Source organism: Poecile atricapillus, chromosome Z (assembly GCF_030490865.1).
Source record: "Poecile atricapillus isolate bPoeAtr1 chromosome Z, bPoeAtr1.hap1, whole genome shotgun sequence".
Lineage (NCBI taxonomy): Eukaryota > Metazoa > Chordata > Aves > Passeriformes > Paridae > Poecile > Poecile atricapillus.
This window is the reverse complement of record NC_081289.1, coordinates 19,853,653-19,874,620: the sequence shown is the minus strand read 5'-3', so window position 1 is coordinate 19,874,620 and position 20,968 is coordinate 19,853,653. Positions and strand designations below refer to the sequence as shown.

At 40.1% G+C, this 20,968-nt stretch overlaps 1 protein-coding gene across 6 annotated transcripts in view; it reads left to right on the top strand.

The window, feature by feature from the left end:
• Positions 1-20,968, top strand: part of LOC131593011 (protein bicaudal D homolog 1) — a 239,270-nt gene that overhangs the window by 110,811 nt on the left and 107,491 nt on the right. For all 6 annotated transcript variants that reach the window (XM_058865137.1, XM_058865143.1, XM_058865141.1 and 3 more), the window contains exons 3-5: positions 6,544-6,696; positions 9,836-10,273; positions 15,624-16,718. In XM_058865137.1, the coding sequence (XP_058721120.1) occupies positions 6,544-6,696; positions 9,836-10,273; positions 15,624-16,718 (1,686 nt within the window). The remainder of the gene's footprint in view (positions 1-6,543; positions 6,697-9,835; positions 10,274-15,623; positions 16,719-20,968) is intronic.

Here is a 20,968-nt window from a genome sequence, read left to right as displayed (position 1 = left end):
CACAGTGACAGGCAATGTGGTTCATCCTAAGACAAGTGCACCAGGTGGGAATTGCAGGAGGACCTGTCTGGATGCTCACATAGCATCCACAGTGTCCTCGTTGTGGCAAAATTTGTTCCAGCTAATTGATATTTTGCTATTTGCAATGATCATATGTTCATGCATGAAGCCATTGCACAGATGTGTATTAGCTGAACAGTGCTGTAACCCTGGAGTCTGAATTTTCTCCCACACTGCTTTAATAAGGTTTAGTTTGGTGAAGTTTCTCATCCTTTGAAGAAATTAAAAATATTATAGCAGTGTTTGTTACAGAGTGCTGATATTAATTATAAATAAGTATAATTAATACACTAAGAGGTTTATGTATAATTAATGCACTAATTTTAATGCATTAATTGCTATAAATGCAGTCAAATCAAACCATTATTTTTTCAGGTAATATGCATGATTAGAGATTCGTGGTTCATACCATCTTATAAAGAATATTATGTGACCGTGATACTCAGCAGGAAAATTTAATTCCTGAACTGTCAGAACATTCCTTAGTTCTATCTTTTTCTATATAATTATATGTGAAGTCAATAAAATAGCTACTTTGTAGGGATTTATATGTGGCAGGATTTACAACATTAAATATGATGGGTTTCAGACTCTGTGATTAGTACATAAATGGGCTATTTAATTGCCCTTGATACAAATTCATTCTGCTTCTTCAGATTTAGCTATTCCAATTAAATGCACTGAGCATTTCAGATGATTAAATTATTAGATGTATTGTAAATGCTTTATTTGAAATCTGTTGCTGGGGAAAGAGCTTGAAACATACATTATCATGATCTGGCTTCTGATCTGTATGCTTTAGCCAACAAATATATGGCTTTTTTCATCCTTCCCTTTGTAAGTATATCCACAGAAGGGAAAGATGGATAGATATTTATGCTGTGCTACAGATATATTTTCAAAAATACCTTGTGCACAATAGCATTTTTATTTCCTGGGTTTTAGACAGTGAGTGATATACCTAAAGCCAAGGGATGTCAGAATTGTACCTAATTTCAAATATTAGTGATTTCTGGGTTTGGACAAAAGGAGCTGTATTTGTGTTCTTAAAGTAGGATGCCAATACAGCTGCTTAGAGCAGATACAATATCATGAAGTCTAACAAAGCCACCTGAATGAAGCTTTTTGAAGGATGAGACCAGAAAAATTCAGGTTAAAAAGGAGGATGCAGACTTCTGACAGTGATGAAAAATAATCTTTGTAATAATTTATTTTGGGATGTAGAGATATCTGTGTATTGAAATAGCAAAAACAGTTCTGTAAAAGATGCCCCAGCCCTGCTTAGCTGGGCATCAGCATGTACGAATTAGGAAAATTGGGGTGCAAATTCTGCAAAACCATCAGACCAAGTCACTTTAGGTCATCCACAAAATCCCTTTATATTTTTAAATATACCTGGAAACATGGAAAGTGCCATTCTTTCAGTTCAAGTTGAGTATACCTGTAGATGAGGGAGGGAAACTTTAAGGCTAGTGTAGAGGACTCTGGGGACTTAAAACACTTGATGACAAAAAAAGAAAATGCTCTTCTGTTGCCACTTTCATTCTCTCTTCTCTCAACCCCTGTTAAATTGAATTTTCCATCACTATTACTGTTCTTCATAAAAAATACATCTTTTATTTTCCTCTTCACAATAAAGTAAACATGACATACAAATTTACAGTGAGACTTGTCAACAAACACATAAGATCATGGATATTAGGCTGAGCATAAACTTTCACTCGTATTCAATTTACTACTAGTGCAATAAAACTGTCATCAGATCGAATGGGATTTTATCCTGCATCAACTAGAAAACAATGCCATTAAATTTGAAGTATACAATTTTGTTGTATACAACATATCCTTGTTCTCTTGTGAGTTAGGAAAATTAAAAAATTATGTACAGCATCATGCTATGGCTTTCATATTCCAACAGATAAGTAGGGATTTAGTCTGGGTAGTTTGGGATGTATAATTGATTGATGATTTATAAGGCTGTTTTTCAGTGTGAAAAATAGTATATTTTGCTGCAGTAAAACCTGAAATCTCTAACTGAACATTTGTTTGAACACAGTGGATGGAAAAAGCCCAAACACTAGTTCCACAATTTTTGGGGGGGGATAAAAAGCAGTAGACAAAATACAAAAGTAAAAAAAATAGTCCTTTATGTACTCCAGCGTAGGGAGGGAACCAAAATAGTTAATGGGAATGCATTCACTTTAAAAAGAAGGCTAGGAAAAAAAAAAAAAAGAATGCCACTTTCCCAAGAAATTCAGTATGTTTTGTCACTATTTAGGAAACCAGAATCCATCGGAATTCACTTCTCACCTCGGAGATGAGAGTACTCAGCTTTAGTGGTCCCTTCCTTTCCCAGTTTGTTTTCTTTAGGTGAATTGATAGGCCACAGGAGCATAGCAAGTGGCTTCCTGGGGCAGCACCTGGGACTGTTCTGACATGAAAATAGTGTACTTTTTCACAGTGTTCAACATTAGCCATTTCCATTCCTTCATTTTAAAGTACCTTCTCAGCTGCAATTATTTGATATTACACAATGCATTGCAACGTATCCACACACATTTAATACGTGTTCTGTATGTGGCACATGAGATAAAGCATTTTAAAAGTCTGTGCTGAATCAAAAATTAATATGATATTAATTATATAATGTTTAATTTGCTAACAAGTACAAACTTCTATTATTTAATATTCCAGTGATGCTCAGAGACCTGTCAGGATTGATGGCTGGTAGTATACAAGCATGGTCCTTGTCTCTGCATAACCTAGAGATGTCTTTCACTTTTCATATATTACAATTCTGAAAATATATCTAGGTACCAGTAAATAGGTGACCTGAACAGACTTTGTCTGGACTGAGCTTCCTGTTTTTTGTTTGCCATGGTCTGCTTCATGATGTGTACATTCATTAGAGGTGCTGCAGGGATGACATCTTCCACAATTAGTGCTCATGTATAATGAGATGCAATGCTGACAAGGACTCTCTTGTTTTCTATAGTTTCACTGAGAGGCCTTTTCCTTCTTCTTTGGCACCAATCCATTAAAGCCATTGCACCATGTTCAGCTGGTGGCTGGGATTGAAAATAATTTTCAGCCATTAAAACTTTGTTGGTGTGTCATCAGCTCCACCTCTTGGATTCATTTGGCTTTTGCAGGCCCAGTACGTAGTTCATAGGGGAATTCTCTCTGGGAATGTAAAAAGTCCTGAGGCAGCGCCCTAGTAAAAGCATCTGGCTCAATTGCTTGTTCTGCAAGTTCAGTGCTTGAGGAGTAGCAAAGTTTAATTACAAATTACTTTGCTAATAATTTGGGTTACATTGTCCTCTAGTGGCTCATGTAGATAACTGCCCTGCTGGCAAAATCCTTTTGCCTTGTGTTTTTAAATCCTTTCATATTCTTTTCATACAAGTCCACCAAATAAAAAAATCTGCTTCTTGCCAGCATTGTATCAGTACAGCAAGAGCTCTTCTCTATAACTGCAGATATTTTGCCTAATAAATGTGTATTTGGAATTGTTCAAAATAATAGGATTGTGAGAAATTAATATAATTAATCAAAGCATTTGATGAAAACTAATATATTCTTCATACCAGCAGTAAAAGACACTAAACTCAACACGATTTACTTTTTTTTCAATAGATTCAGGACCTATTTTCACTTCCAGAAAATACACAGAGGTCATATATAAAGGAAATCAGAATTGGCTTCCACATGTCCTGTAGCTACTTGCTAGTAAAGCTATGAAACACTGGGTTTTGGGCCTGTGGAATGGAATCAATGCCTTTCCTGACAAGCATGGAGAGCACTGGAGTGCTTTGCAGCTGGGTGTTTGCCAGCATAATGCAGATGTTTGCAAGTAGGAGGAGGGATCTGGAGCATGGAGAATAACTCCTGGGTGTTTGCAGTGACAAAACACACATTTTATATTGCTTTGAAAAGGTAATGGCCTATTCTGTTATATGCTGAGTTGGTTTTGCCCCAGTGTCAGAGCAGAGGGATTGCTTCCAGTAGTGACCTTGGCCCTGGCCATTGGAAGTGTGGCAGGAGGTGTTTGGGCAGACATGGCACATGGGATGCTCCAGCTGGCGAGTCTTCCTTTTTCCTGCTGTTTCTTCCTTGATGAAATGCCATGAGAAAGGACAAAGAAGGACAAGAAGCTGCACTGCAGAAGGAGTTTCTCTGTGTGTAAGAAGAGGAGAACGATAGAGGTTCTGTTTCTATCTCCAAGATTACATAGGAAGCAGCAGTTATAAATGGTGAAGAAATGTGGTATCTCTTTTAAAGAAATAGTGGTGCACTCCAGCAAGGTGATAGCTCATGTTTTCTGTTGCAGTTTGAGACAAAGGGGTACTCACATCTTACAGAATTAATTTTCAAGGCTTTTTCAAGCTACCCTGCCTGATAGTCTATCAGAAAACATCAGGATCTGTAAAAATTACTTGTTCATGTCCTCCATTTCTGGCCACCTTTTTCATGCTTCCTTTTCAGAACCACAGACCAGAAAGTGTGTAGTTCCACCCTGCCCCCACCATGAACAGGGACACCTTCTGCTGGACCAGGGTGCTCAAGGCCCCATCCAGCCTGGCCTTTTGGGGAGGCCCTCCTTCCCCTCAGCAGTGTTGATGGCAGAGGCAGCTTGGATCATGAGCAGATGTGTCCTGGCTGCTGCTGCTGCTGCTGCTGGTCTCACCGCAGTGAAGTGCAGGCGGCACCACTGGGAATGGCTTGCTGAGCTCTTCTGGGATGCTCCCTCTCCCAGGGCTCCTGGCAGTGTTGGGTGGATGTCAGCCAGCTCATTCCCTGGGCTGATCATCTTCAAACACTGGGAGAGTTGCAGAGCAGCTTCATTTATCCTTGACACGGTGGAGTTGTGCGTTTGGTGTTGTCCCCATGCTGCCTCAGTCCGGCACACGCCCCCACACCTGCCACAGCTGGGAATGCAGCTGTGCTGGCAGAAACAAAAGGTATAAAGGCAGCCTGGGGGTATAAAATGCCTTCAGCTTTTGAAATCATCTGTGGTGTTGCTCTTACAATTTGTTCAGAGGTTTATTAGTCAGTGATGGATGCAGAAATATTTACTTTTCTCTAGTGCTCTGTGACTCTTCTACTGGGAATCTTTTCAGTTGATTTCAGTTCAGAAATTAGGGAGTTTATTTCTTCTTAACTGGCTGCTAGGAGGAGAGCAATGGTTTTTAGTTTTCTCTAACAAAAAGTTTTCATTTTTAAATGAAACTTTTGTAAAGTCTTGCATCAATATTTTTTTTTTTTTCATGCTTTGTAAAGTTCTTTTCCAGGGGTTTGTAATTATTTAACTGAGATGCTAAGTGAAGTTCTGTTTATCCTTAATTCAGAATGTGAGGTTTTAGCCTTCATGTACCAGAGAGTGAGTGGTGCAGACTGATTGATTTAGATCTCCCTGACTATAGTTTCTGCTTAAACATTTGACTTTCAGGTATCTGTCAGGCCAGTGGTTGCCCTCCCTCCACACTGGAATCTTTTACAGAAACTCATTACTGCTTCCCAGGTGTGCTCTCTCTGACACCCCAGCAGTGAGGGGGGTCTCCCCCAGCAGTAAGGTCTCTCCTCCAGCTGCTGTGGTAATGCTCAGATCCTCTTGCAGGAAAGGAGATGTGACTGACCATGCCTGTTTCTATTAATCAGACAAATGCAGGCTTCTCTTCAAAGCAGGACAGGAGGCTGTTCCTCCCAAGACAGCTGTATTGGTCACTCTTAGTTCCCTGGTTTTCTTCCAGCTGTGTGTTAACTCTGTCTTCCTGCAGTGCCTTTTACATTGTGGTTATGCCAGCAGAGTCTTTCTAGAATAACCTGACCCTTGATGTCGAACTCAGTCAGAGCTGGAATCTGATGGAATCGATTTTTGGTGAAACTGATCCCTCATGTTCTCTCTCATAAGGCTGTCTGGGCACTGTATGTGCTAATGGGAAAAATGAAATGGTGACCTTGTGTGTTCCCAGAGTGTTGGGTGTGATCCTGCTCAGCTTGATAAGTGCTTTCCACCCAGTGCCTGCCTGTGAGACTCTCTAGTGCCTGCTGATGTGACTTCACCTTGCTCCCTAGCAGATGCCTTTGGAGAACAGATGTCAGTACTCACTGCTTTTCTGTATGAATGTAAAACGCATCCTTCAGTGGAAAACAGGTGGTAATTTTAGTTAAACCCTGCTGTATTGTAGAGCAATGAAACCAATAAGATATGCTACAGCCTTTCCAGAGCTTCCATTTCAATAAGCATCTAATCCTGAAACTGTTTAAATCAGGCTTCTCTATCAGATGTCCTCATTTCTGAATTGCCAGCACACACTTGAAGTTATTGCTTGGCCTCAAATTAATAGGTGATGGTGTTTTGATGTGCACTGTTAAATCATTTCTATTTCAGGATTAATTTTTGTTTGGCCTTTTCTCAAGGCAGTGTTCAGCATTAAAGCTGCTGTGTGTGAATTGTAAGGTACTTGTGTTTTCTCTCGTCAGAATAACGAAATGGTGGAGCTGCAGAGGATACGAATGAAAGATGAGATTCGAGAGTATAAGTTTCGAGAGGCAAGACTGCTGCAGGACTACACTGAGCTGGAAGAAGAAAACATCACTTTACAGAAACTGGTGTCCACACTGAAACAGAATCAAGTAAGCATCGAAAGATTCAAGGCTCTGTACTGTAAATTGTCACTGTTTTCTCCAATTTCCATAATGTGATCCTGCAGTGCACTTTGATAGACGTTTCTTTGTATGGTGTTTTTGGGTCTTTTTTCCAGTTGGATTTTTGCTGATCACTTATTTTAAAATGGTGTTACTGGCCATTTTTGAAATATAGGGAGTCTCTTACCTCAGTTTTGGAAAATTGTGATAGAATATTTAATTTCAGAACTATGGAGTCACAGAGGAATTATTAAAAGAGATAGCATTGCGTATTTTTGCTTCATGCATGTTCCCGTTCCTCAGGAACTCAGTGCCCAGTGGCCAGTTGTCCTTTAAAGTGAGCAAAAGAGATTTGGTCTCCTGTCAGAAGAGTAATGTTGCTGTGATGAAAATTTAAATATCCAGGTTGGATGATATAACACTTCCTGCCTTTTAGATGCTGTCTAGACCATCATAACATTGCACTTCATAACACCCTCTGCTCACCTGCTCTCAGAGGGTCACGGCTCTGCACTGCAGCCCCTGGTTGTGTCCTGACCTATTGCCTGGTGCTCTTGGGGCTTCTGTGGAAGAGCCAGCCCTGTCACAGTTTCTGATGGCACCTGGGAGCAAAGCTGCCTTATTCCTGCAGGAATAAGCAGTGCTATTTCAGCTCTCTTTTACTGCTTTTTCACTGCTCCAGCACAAATGCGATTGAAACACTTAAAACAACAGAGCTGTGCTGCAGGGAATACGCAGGTAATGGAAATGGGTGCATGATTTCCTTATTTATGAAGATGCCTAGTCTTTCACACTCCTGAAATAGAATTTATAGCAGATCATCTTTGTTGCCAGAGTTATTTACCCTGACAGTAAATTCTTCCTTTGAGGCAAGGATTTTTTTTCTCATCAGCCTCATAGGAGACATTTTCACGTTATCAGGTAGTAAACGACCCCTTTATGGACTGTCCTATTTTCCCCCTAAAATGAAATCTGTTTGCAAGTGTTTATATTTGTCATAATATTTCATTCTAACTGAAACCAAATGCCAGCAATCTGTGGAGAGAAAAAACATTGCCACATTTTGAAGGGCTTTAAAAATCAGTCATTTTGTATCACAGATCCATGCACTTGTGATTCCTAAAATTATTTTAATCTGCAAGTTAAAATTTCAGAGCATTTTATACTTTAATGGTTGAATTTACAAAACCATATGTTAAAAATTTCAGTGCTAAAATGTCATTATCTACATGTTGGAGTTTTTTTGTAGCTTTTTAAAGTAAGAGTCTATGAGAAGGTAACCATAGAGATATAGACCCCTAGCTTTTATAAGCATTTAAAATTGAAAAACTGTTGGTTGTTTAGTTGGGTTTGGCTTTTTTTCATGTCCTTAAGTTATAAACTTATAGCTACTTGATTTCATTTCATAATTTTTCTGGATGGACCTGTTCCTCCAGTAAGGAAAGATATTAAATTGCCAAATGTAGATTTGAAACTCTCATGGATTTTCCTTTTCTGTTTAAGAATGCCCAATATGACTTTGGGACTTTCTTTGTTGTTTGATATGTTTCCAGTTTCTGGGTTTGAAGATTAGTGCTTTGTTTTTAAGTCTGCCCTTCCAAAAGTCAGAGACTTTTGACAGGTTGGTAAATATTCTGCTTCAGTAGGAATGGCAAATATTTTTATTTTTTCCGGAACCTTATTTTAGTTTGTTTAGAAATCCATATATTTTAAATATAAAAAAATTCTATATGATGCCTTAAGATTGCAGATAATAATGTGTTTGAATTATAGAAGCATCAACCCCAAAAAAGTGGGTTTTTTTATGGAAACATGAAAATCTAGTATTTTTTTCCCTCTTTCACCAAGCTATTAAATTATTTCACCTGATAATGGGTTGTTTTTTTTTTTTTTTTCATTTCAAAATTAAGATGCAGATGACTAATGTGATTAGAATTAAATTTAAAAAAATCAAAGTGTCATCATTTTTACCAGGAGTGCTGGTCAAGTGTGGACATGCACCTTGACAAACAAAGCTCTTCCTTTTCATTGCCGTGGGGTTTTCCAACAGTGAAAAGGAAGATGAAGAAGGACAGCAAAGGGGAAGCATTCTGCAGTGGGGATCTCCTGCACTGTCTCTAGGTATTCCTGATGAACTGGTTTTGAGCTAGGCTGGGTTTTTCCAGGTTTTGTTTCACGTGAGGTGAAATGGAAAGGACTGAACACGGGAGCTGTCTCTAAAGAACAGACAAGAAGCTGCTGTTTAGCTCAGCTCACAATGCCCATAAATACCTTGATAAAATACCACACCTTGGTGTGGGGCATGGAGCTGCCCTCTGAGAAGGACAGAACAGTGAGCCCCTCCAGTGCTGCCAAGGGGTGTCACTGGGACACACTCCAGGCACTGTGCTCGGAGCAGCAGGTTCCTGTGTGCTCCAGAGGGACATCCCTACACACAGTCCAGGGGCTGTGGGGGGCTGAATGGGCTGTTTGATACATTCTTCTGGTAATTTAAAAATCTCTAGCAGTTTTGGGGTATCTTAGAGTTTAGACTGACTGTACAATAGATTCCAGTTTAATTTTTAAAATTAAATGCCTCTGGTATAATGGAGAGCCTTGTAAAGTATAGACAACAGAGTTGAGGCTCTTCTACTGTTTTTCTACCTTGTTTTTGAAATACTACCAAGATAGTTATCTGTGCATGAGGGACTTTACATCTAGTAGGAACTGATATGTGAGGTCATCTTCAGAATATTTGCAAATCATAAATCAGGCTGTATTGACCTAAGATGTATAAATACCATGATATACCAACGTTGCTTTTGGCAATTCATAGTAAATCTGTTGTCACCAGGATATCTGCTAATAAACAGCCTTCTTCCCATGAAATTTCATTGCTTATCATAAGTTGTTCAGGAAGGGGTTTTCTATTTCTGAGTCTCACATGCTGAAAAAGTGAGCACTGGAGTATTTAACAGAGTGAGCTCCACTTGCACTTTTTGTTCAGTCAGTTCTTTGCAGCAGCAGGCAATGTCTGGTATTCTGAGCCATCGTTTCTCTAACACCTATCTCAACAGGGCTGATAAATGGCAGGTTTTCACAACTCAAGTTTTAGTATTATGAATGTTCTTTGTCTTGTCTAATTCAGGTTGAATACGAAGGCTTAAAGCATGAGATTAAACGATTTGAGGAGGAGACAGTGTTGCTTAATAGCCAGCTAGAAGATGCCATCCGGCTGAAGGAGATTGCTGAGCATCAGCTGGAGGAAGCTCTGGAAACTTTAAAAAATGAAAGAGAGCAAAAGAACAATCTGAGAAAGGAACTGTCCCAGTATATCAACCTCAATGATAGTATGTATAGTAACCATATTAATATATCAGTAGATGGGTTGAAGTTTTCAGAGGATGGGGGTGAGCCCAACAATGATGACAAAATGAACGGACACATCCACGGGCCTCTTGTGAAACTCAACGGTGACTACAGAACTGCCACCAGTAGGAAAGGAGAATCTCTGCACCCTGTCTCTGACCTCTTCAGTGAGCTCAACATATCAGAGATACAGAAACTGAAGCAGCAACTCATGCAGGTAAGGGCTGAATTTAATGTCCTGCTGTGTTTAGACACAGGGTTCCTATGAACTCTCGTGCCAGTTTTCCAGTGATCCTTCATGGTAATGTTCTTGACCACATATGTCCATTTTCCAGACTTCTGCTTTGGTGTTTTTTCATATCCAGGTATTGCCAGAAATATCCCTAGTAAACAGAGTACATGCCTCACAAAAGTCAGTGTGACCTGAGCAGATATTTAGCGCAGAGGAGAAAGGGACATAGGTGCTGGGATTACAGAAGGTTTAGATTCCTTTTTTCCTGCTTTCATAATGGTAAATGTCCCTGAAATTGCAAATGAAATAAGGTATTGTGAAAAACGAGGTTCACATATTTTTTATAGAATTCAAAAGTTTAATAGAAAGACAATTAGGAGATAAAAATAAAGTATACAGATACGGCCGGGTGTCTCTGCATTCAGCCAAGAGAGCACACCTTACTAACAAAGGATTGTCCCTTAAAAACAGAATCTTACTACACATTCATAAATTCTCATACATGATGCAAACATTCTTCTTAAGTTTTGGATATTTCTTTGTTTAGTTTTTGACTCGCCACCTTCCCAATAAATCAATCTTCTTGGCTCCACCGAGTTTCACGTTCCCTGATAACAGAAATGCAATAAATTCCTCCCCCGGAGCTCTGGTCACTGCTGTCCTCAGCTGAATAAAATAATCTAAGAATGGAGGGGGGTCTCTAACTATCTTTTTCAGTCTTTGGGTTATACAAAAAAAGTACTTTTTGTTTTAATACTATGCCATAGCTCAACATATATGTATATTATACCACTGCTTCTAAGTTTCATAAATAACAGAAATAGAAGGAACAATGTTAATATAACAAAGTTTTCTGACCCTATACATATAATATTCATTTTAATATTTGCGAAAAGCCAACAATAAAGTATCTATAACAGTATTCTTCAACATGACTAAGCTATCTGGAAGAAAACTCATTAAAATACCTGCGTGTACAGATTTGATTATGCTCCCTTGCAAGTCAAGGAGTTTTTGCCGTTAAATTCAGCTCAAAGAAGGTTTGGCACAGGGTCAGGAGAGAACAAAAAGAGGGGAGCGCTGCTCTCAGCAGCCGTGCACTGGGAGCATGTGGCGTGTGGGCTGTCACAGAGCGCCCTTGTCCCGCTGGCGGTCCCGGCGGATGCACGGGCTGCAGGAGGTGCCTCGGGATGGGACAGCCAGCGCTTGTTCCCTGTTCATCCATGCCCAGCCAGAATAGGAGCCTGGGATGCGAGCCAGATGAAAGCTGAAGCTGCCAGCCCCAGTGTTGCCATCATCTCAGGAGGGGTGCGGTGCCATGCAGAGAAAGGGTCCTGCTGCCCAAGCTGTTGAGCATCTCGTCTACCACAGCAGCTTGAAAGGTTTTGGCACTGTCAAGGAAACACCCAGCATTTTCTAGCTTCAGGCTTCTGAAAAACACCTCTTCGAAAAGGAGGAAATACGAACCCTTTACTGCCTGAAATGTAAAAGGTGGTTTTGAAGTGAAGTAGAGCAAAACCAGTTTTCGGTGCTTGCTAGAGAACAACAAATCCCTATGTGGTCTGTCCTATTTGCTGAAGAGTTAATTGTTATAATTATCTCATTGCCAAATTCACCGTGGGAAGTTTTAAGCTGAGCTGTGACATGGTGAACATGGATGACATCTAGTGCTTTGCACCAATAACTTTGACACAAAGCATGCATCATTTAAGTGTGAAAGCTTGAAATTTAGGATTTTATTTACATGACAAATTCTGTTAAACTTTCCCAGTTTTAAAGTATACACAGAGTGTATATTGTGTATATATGCATATGTACAAATTGCACCTGGAAGTACATATATATTTTATATATATATAAAATATATAAAAGTATATATATAATATGTGAACATATATGCATAATATACATATGTGAACATATGCATTAGATGCAGCTTATAATTTGATTCATAAATACAATGTTAAAAATTTTAAAAGCACAGTTTCAAAAGTACATTCTTTTTTCCTGTTCATTGTCCAGTGGAAATAATTCTCTATATCATCCTTCAAGTCTGGGATTCCTTTTCTTCCCATTGTCATGCTTTCCCTTTTTCTGAGGCCACTATCATATTTGGAAAACTTAATCTAAGTTCTCTTAAAAAAGGCAGAAAAATAAAAAGTCCCTGCAGCTCAGTTTCTGACACTCTTCTTTAGCTGCCTTGTACTCTGTGACAAATATGCTGTAGCAGAGATTCAGGGCTCTTGAGATGAGTTGTCCTGTTAATTTGTTCCAGTCTCCCCCAGGAATTGTTCACTGAAATTCTGATGTTGTTTAAAAAAATTTTAAAAAGAAAAAGGTGAGGACAAAAATGACTATGGTTAAATTGCTTTCCATAATTGCAAACTATAGATGCAAATCGGGAAGGAAATGTCCTCAAGCTGAAATTTCTGAAGGCAAGGATGCATTCCAAAATAGGTATAGCTCCTTTTGAATTGCTTTTATTTTCATATTAAGATTATAAAAATCCTTATGCAGCTACCAATTTCAATTTCAAAAAAATGCACCAACTGGACTGAAAAATACCTGGAATTGCCATAAATTTATAGTGGTGGAAATGAGAGTATAGTATTGTGTAGGACAGAAAATATTACCATACTTGGGAACAGCAGAGTCATTAATATGCAAAAGGTATGCTGAGGACTGAGCTGGAGCTTTGGGGTTTTTTGCTTGGCAGTAGGAGCATGTATTTATGGTTTTAAACTGAAGGGGATTAGCTTAATCCATTATGCTGGTCCAGAATGAATAAAATTGAGTAGGTCTGTGTGTTTCCTTTTGCCTGCTGTGCAAGTTGATAGATGGGTTTTAAAAGTTAAAAATGTTTTCTCTGGAAAGCATCCTTTCTGGTTGAAATGAGTGTTTCCAGAACACATTTATGTTCAGATGAGAAATTATCATCAAGATCCAAATTAGCTCTGCTGCAGTTTTTCTTTGTAATAGGGTGTAATGGCTCAGATCAGTAGTCCTGCAGGATCAATTCTGTCTGATTAATTTAAGCAGGCACTGAAGCACTGTACTGCTTTAACACACAGGTGTTTTCTCAAAGGAAAGGCTTTATTATAAATAAATATTATTAAAAATCACTGTTTATTTTTACATGGGTGCAATCTACAGTGAATTGGCTTCTTTGGTGTGAACATGCCCACAGTGGGCCCATACACTTTAATAAGCTAACTGCCTTTGGTGTGTAATGTGTGGTTCTTTATAATCAGTACATTTTCTTACTGTAAGGTGAGATGGTCCTTTAATTAGCCAAAAACCAGCTTTTTTTGCACATATGCATAGCTCACCATACCGACCTGAAGGAATAAATACCTTCATCTGATGAGGGCAGTGTAACTAACGCTGAAGCCTGCTATACCAGGTGGTAACAACTGGAGGTCAGCTGAAGGTTTCTAGGGAGAGCAGACATGAGCCAGCCAGCTTGATTAAAAAAAGAATGCTGGTGAAGAGATTCCTGCTGGTTTGATCTCTGAGCATCCCCACTACAGGCCTGACCAGGAGATCTGTAGAAAGTGGTCACTTTTAAGAAGATGCACATGACAAAAGGGAAGTTTACCCTATTTCGGATTTTCTCAACAAGAATGGGCTGACGTGGGGGCTGAGCAACAAGTAGGATGGCAGACATACTGGGGTAGCAATGGGGGAATGAAAAATAGAGAAAGATACCAAAATACATATGGATCTTGGCTGTCCTCTTCTGCGCTGATGATGTAGTGCCAAAAGTGGAACACTTCATATCTAAAGAGATAGACTCTTCCTGGATCATAAAATAATGATGAGGTTTGGCCTTGTTTTTTTAATTCTTAAGGCATCAGTTCCTTGTATACAAGAAAAGTAGGCTGATTTTTTTAGATGTTTTTATCATGGCTTCTATTTTTATTTGTACAGTTTCTGGCCGCAATTGATTGCAGATCCTAGTGGAGGTCACGTTTTGAGAGCCTGTCTGTGAAACCAAGGGATCACTGTGTGCTCCAGTGTCTTAGTACTTCTGAGCAGCAGCTGTGTCTCAAAAGCCTGGTTAAGAGGAAACAAGAGTTTGAAGCACTGCTTGGAACATTTTGTGAGATGGTATTAATACCTTCTCAGCTTCTCAAAGGCTTTTATTTTCCTTTGCTAAGATCCATGGGTGCTAATTTGATTCTCTTCCACATACTACTGATGGCAAAGGAAAGGGGTTTTTTTTAAGGTTTCTTCGTAACTGAAAACTTTAAATTCTCAGAATTCGTAATGGCACCACTCATCAAGGGAAGTGCCATTTTCACTGCATGTGCTGAGATACTACAACAGAGGGAGAGAAGAGCAGTAAACCTGATAGACTCAGCGTCTTATTGTAAAAGCCATGAAAGGAAAAATGATCTTATCTCTGTAAGCATTTTCTCTTCTTCCCAATTCATACCTCAGAATAGGACAAAGACACAGGAAAAAGTTGGAGCATTTCACTTAAATCTTGGAAGTCTTTCAGGGGTATTATGATGAGTAGCAAATACCTGAGCAGATCAAACTTGTAAGTTTGTCTTTTTCACTTTAAAATTGCTGTGCATTAAAACTTCAAGAGGTGTCCTTCATGATGTCTTCTGCTCTCCAACGTCCACTTTTCTATGTGGATATTTGGAAAGAAACTTACTAGGTCACAACCAGTGGGTTGTTAGTTACACAACAAATCCTGGTTTTCCTGGCTTGAACTTAAACAGATAGATTTTGCTTACAGATAAGTGCTGGGGGTGGGCAGTCCTGGGAGTTGCATCTCTTCAGTGTCCTGATCTGTGCTACATTTCCACACAGTAGGTTATTCAATCTGTGGAAATGTACACAGCTAGTTTTTTTATTGTATTTGCCTTAATGAAAGCGTGTAACAGTTCAAAGATGTAAATGAATATTGTGAAAGATTGGTAAAACTGTTAATGGGAAATGTAAATTCAAACTCCATTGAGAAAAGGCTTGACAGTGATGCACTTTCTGTGTTCAGGGAACATATGTCCTAATAAATCCTGTGTCATCACTCCAGCTGATGAGACAGTGCTTGGGCACTTGGTAATTCTTCAGTGGGCAATGTGCAAAATTGTGACCTAGTGATATTGGAAGTTGTAGAGGAGGCTGGAACTTCCTAAACCTCTGAGAGTTACAAAGTGCTCTATTAATTAATTTTATGGTTTAGGTGTATATGGCTAAAATCTCTCAGAAGCCCTCAAGCTGCAGGCAGTGGTGGGGTGGAAGAGATGACTGTGACTGCAGAGCTTGGTGCTCAGCATGGGTAGGATGAGATCCTGGGTTTCTCACTGTGACTCTGTTGCAGGTGGAGCGGGAGAAGGCCATTCTCCTGGCCAACCTCCAGGAGTCTCAGACGCAGCTGGAGCACACCAAGGGCGCCCTGACGGAGCAGCACGAGCGCGTGCACAGGCTCACGGAGCATGTCAATGCTATGAGGGGACTGCAGAGCAACAAGGAGCTGAAGGTTGAGCTTGACTGTGAGAAGGGCCGAGATTCCGGCGAGGAAGCACATGACTACGAAGTGGACATCAATGGCTTGGAGATCCTGGAATGTAAATACAAAGTGGCTGTTACTGAGGTGATAGACCTTAAAGCAGAAATCAAAGCCTTAAAGGAGAAATATAATAAGTATGTGGAAAACTACACCGAAGAGAAGGCCAAGTATGAGAGCAGAATCCAGACATACGATGAGCAGGTGACAAGCCTGGAGAAGTCGACCAAGGAAAGCCAGGAAAAAATGGTCCACATGGAAAAGGAGTTACAAAGGATGACAAGCATAGCAAACGAAAACCACAATACCCTTAACACTGCCCAGGACGAGCTGGTGACATTTAGTGAGGAGCTGGCTCAGCTCTACCACCACGTCTGCCTGTGCAACAACGAGACGCCAAACAGGGTCATGTTGGACTATTACAGGCAGAGCAGAGTCACCCGCAGCGGGAGCCTGAAGGGGCCGGATGACCCTCGAGGTCTCCTTTCACCTCGGCTTGCCAGGCGGGGGGTGGCATCGCCCGTAGAAGCCAGGACCCCGACCGAGCAGGTGACAAAAGAGGCCACAGAGCCCGGCAAGGAACAGAGCCCAACCAAAACACCTTCCATTTCTCCTGTCATCACAGCCCCTCCTTCCTCCCCTGTCTCTGACACCAGTGACATCCGCAAAGAGCCTATGAACATCTACAACCTCAATGCCATAATAAGGGACCAAATCAAGCACTTGCAGAAGGCTGTGGATCGGTCGCTGCAGCTGTCGCGCCAGCGGGCCGCGGCCCGTGAGCTGGCACCCATGATCGACAAAGACAAGGAGGCCTTAATGGAAGAGATCCTGAAGCTGAAGTCACTCCTGAGTACAAAGCGAGAGCAGATCGCGACCCTGAGAGCAGTGCTGAAAGCCAACAAGCAGGTAAGGTGCTCATAAAGCACTCAGCAAAGTCTGTTATTTATACAGGTCACTTATAAGCTTTCCCAGGGGTATTTTGGAGGAGAGGTTTTATCTCTTACCTCTTTATACTTCTTACCTTTTAGCCTCTCACTCAGTCACAGTGAGGACGCACCCTCGTTCCCTTCCCTCCCAGCCTCCTCTTTAAGCACTTCAGTTCTGCTTTTCTCAGCACCCACCATTCACTCAGCAGAGGTGTAGGCAGGGACCAGCTACTTCCCAGGCATGTTGCTGGTGTTATCACAAACTGTTTAAGATTACCAGGGTTGGAAAACAAAATAGAATGTACCTGGTAAGCTCTCGGTGGTGCGCTCTTCTATATAGGAGAATGAAAACCTTCAAGGTATTATTTTGAATTTTTTCAAATCTTAAGAGAAATTCATCCAACCACTTTATTTTTGATGCTTCACCAATGAAAAGAATCCAAAAATTATAATACTTGATATCAAATGCCCAAAGAAATCTATCTTAATGCTATGTTCTTCAAGAGTACTGTCCATTTATTTGCGTAGTATATCTACCAAGCCTTTGGCATCCATTAGATTCCAGGTCTGAAAACACTGTAAAAAAATCTAAATTTAAACATGCAAATAGTTTTATTTACTTTGATGAATCTCCTTTTGCTCAGAATTAAATCTGAATACAAAAGGCTGCAGTGGCAGTGATTTTGTTCTAGGTTGCCTGGCACTTTCCTCATCTGAAAACGCTCATCTGAAAGCCACCACATGGGGGCTTGAATCCTGGTTAACAGCTTGGCACACTATTAGCTGTTGACAATGATGGGATTTCAATGTTAAAATTCCCAATAGTCAACTATTCTGGAGTTACAATTTCCAGTTTAATTGATTGCTGTATCTGTAACTGCATAGGGTACTGGGGATTTTTAAATTGCAGCAATATTTCAACATATATTGAGTCTTTATAGCATTCCCCCCCTTCCCAATACAACACATGTTAAATATTAACTCAAGTAATTAAATACCATCTCTAGCTAAGCAATAATAGCTCAGAGCAATTCTATGTGGATTTTCCATGTAATTAAAATGTAATTTAGATGGAATTGATGTATGGGGGTATACATTCTGTGATTCCAAATTAAAGATTTCTCCCATTAGCATAGAGTTATCATTTATTTTTTGCTGTTACCAGAAGATCTATCTAAGTCTCACTCTTTTATTGCTGTCAGAAATAATGCATTATCCTAAGGCATGCTCACTGAAATGGAAAAGATAGATTTGCTGACTAAGGAGCTGCTATTAATGAATCTTTTATTTATTGGATAGCAGCACAGATATTGGTAACTGTACAGCTGCATACAGGAATTTGCAATATGTGTTCATGCAAACTTGATATCAACTTACTCAAACTTTAAAGCTAAAAGGCATCATAATGTAAAGGGAAAAAGAAATTTTATGTTGGAGAGGGGAAGAGTGATTTATTATGTGCCAGCCTCAAGTGGTGGGTATATCCCAGAACCCAAATTCATGTTTTGACTCATGTTCAAAAAAACAGGAGTTAAGATTTATTCTTTTAAGGTTTTCCCCTTCAAAAGAGTAAGTTTCTAAGCAGCAAAAGGCTGGGGATGTTTTTCCCTTGTGTGACCCTTCCTTAGATCTGCTGTTTTGGACTGTGCTTTAGTGAAAAAACACCCTTAACTAGGGCAGCACAGCTGGTATGTAGTGTTGGTGAGTAGTATTTCCATATAAGCATTTTAGAGTTCACAAGGCTCTAGCAGGAAGAAGAGAGCAAGATTTGCTGTAAGAAGCTGCAAACCTAAGCCCATGAAAATGGATTATTAAATCAATTGCCCAAGAAAGCAAGGCACACAAGTCTTGCTGGCTTGCTTACCTTGTCTTGATTTATATATCCATTTGTTCATAGCCCAAATTACTGTGTCTGTACCAGACTGGTGGAATAAACATTAACAAGTAGCATAAACGAGAGAGTAAAATCGAATCAGTGATGCAATAACTTTTAGGACCAGTTCAATAATGGGTTTGATTTCGATTTCTAATAGCAATCGGAAAGCAGAGCTGCCTATGAGGGGAATTTAATACCCTGAAGTACTGATGGAAAGCTGACCAGTTGTTTTCCTAAGTAAATAGTTCAATGGGACAGAATTGAGTCAGCAAGACCTTCACATCTTAATTAACAGTAACTGTGGTGTCTCCAGCTCCCATAACTGCAATACCCATAAAAGTCCTTCAGAAAAATCCTTTGATTACCCCAGACATACCGAATTTTATCTATAAACAAATGCCCTGATATTATATGGACAGAACACAGAATTTCTACTGCCAAAGAGAGGCTTGATGAAAAGACCTGGTTCTGCTCTAAAAATACAGGCTAGTTTTCTGCTTTTGTGTGTGAAATAAAAATCCTACCAGTGTAGGATTTAATATTTATTAACAATTATTTTAGCTGGTCTGCTTTTCACACTGTGGATATAAAGTAAATGGAATACAAAGCTGTCTTAGAAAATGAGATTTTTTCTCAGATTTCAGGATGAAGATGGCAACCTTTAGGCTGAGTTTGGCAAACATTTCTTCTCTAAGGATACAGAGGAGGATGGAAAGGACCCTGTTAGTTCTGGCAGTGCTTGAGATCCTGGGCTCGAGTGTGTGCTCACCTCAGCCTATTCACCTCCAGGGCTGGCATTTGGGGATGGGGAGGGAGCTGAGCTCTGTGTGTTCCCCAGCTCTCTTTTCCTTGATAGTATTTCACACCCTGCTGGAGTTGAGGCATTGGAGCTCTCTGCTCCCTCCTGGCATTGCTGTCAATTCTGGGTGACTTCTACACAGTAAATGCTACATGAGCTGTCAATCTCATGTTTGCAGGTGGCTGGCTGGGAGCCTGGCTAGTTCATTTGCCCAGTTCCTCAGCATGACTGGTCTGACACGAGTGTCATGAGCACCTCTGCTGTCTTATTGGATTATTTACTTCACTGAAGAATATTTATGGGGTTTTGGGGGATTTTTTTCTGTTTTTTTCATCTTTTTTCTTGTGCTCCCCATCTATTTGTGTGTTGAAAGGCTGCATTTTTATGTGTAAAAAAAGTTCTCTGATTTTTCTGGTACAATTTTTTTTCTTTAACCGCAGCTTTAAACAAATGCTTCACAAAGAGCTGTTAAAGTCAGGTCCTGGGTACCTACTTCCTTGTGGCACCCACTACTTGGAGATAAAGGCTTTTATTTGCCCCATCCTTCCTTTCAGAGACTGCTCTGTATACACTGTTCTAGATTACCTAAATCTGGATTCTCCTACAGAACTGGTTTCAAGTATAACCAGGCATATATGGCTTAATGGGTACAATTTTGGAGATTGGCTGAGATGGGGAACAAATAGAAATAATTTCAGCAAGAGCTGGCACTCTGGAGGAGTAACGTTATGCTGTGTCTTCAGTTCATTCAGTTCATTTTGTCCCTGTTCGTTTGGCACAGTGTGACAGTACAGCTGAGGTGACCAGACACTCTAAGTGTCTCTGATAGATGGAGACTGAGTTCCTCTTCTATCCTGTCTCGCTCTCCGTTACACATTCAAGCTTCAGGGTGCTCTCATGATTCAGGCAAGTTTCCTGTCTCTTCAGGCTCCCCAAACTTCCAAGAGAAGCTTCCTCGCTTGTGCTCCCCTTCTTTCTTCTGCTACTAAACCCACTTTTCTTGTCAGTTTTGCTTCTCCAGCAGAGCACTTGTTCCCACTTGTTCTTCACTTAGGAGACTTTCAGGAGCGAGATCCTCAGCAGCGTGGCTGGTGCATGGAGAGCCATGAAGCATTTCCCATAGGGCTTGAAGTTTATGCATTGTATTCTCTGTGTTGTTTTATAGGAAACTTTAATAGGAAGAAAAAAATATTTGAAGGGTTGACACAGTTCTTGCTCAGTTGCTTTTATTCACCAAGTAAATTATATTTTCATCCTGTAGTGTTGCACATCCCTTTAGCTTACACTGACATATGGACTAAAACATGGGGATCACAATCTGTCTGATCATCGTGCTTAATTCCAGTGAGGTGTAAATTACTCTTAATTTATGAGTGTGCATTTTTGGTCATGGCTGAGAACAGACAAAAAGCTGATTATTTCTGCTTTATCTTGCCAAGGCATAGGCTGGTGTCTGCCATTCTACACATCCTACACTGCACCAAGTCATATATCATCAAGGCTGAAAAAAAAGCAGAATTGATTTAAATAGATCCCTAAATGATTGATGATTTTA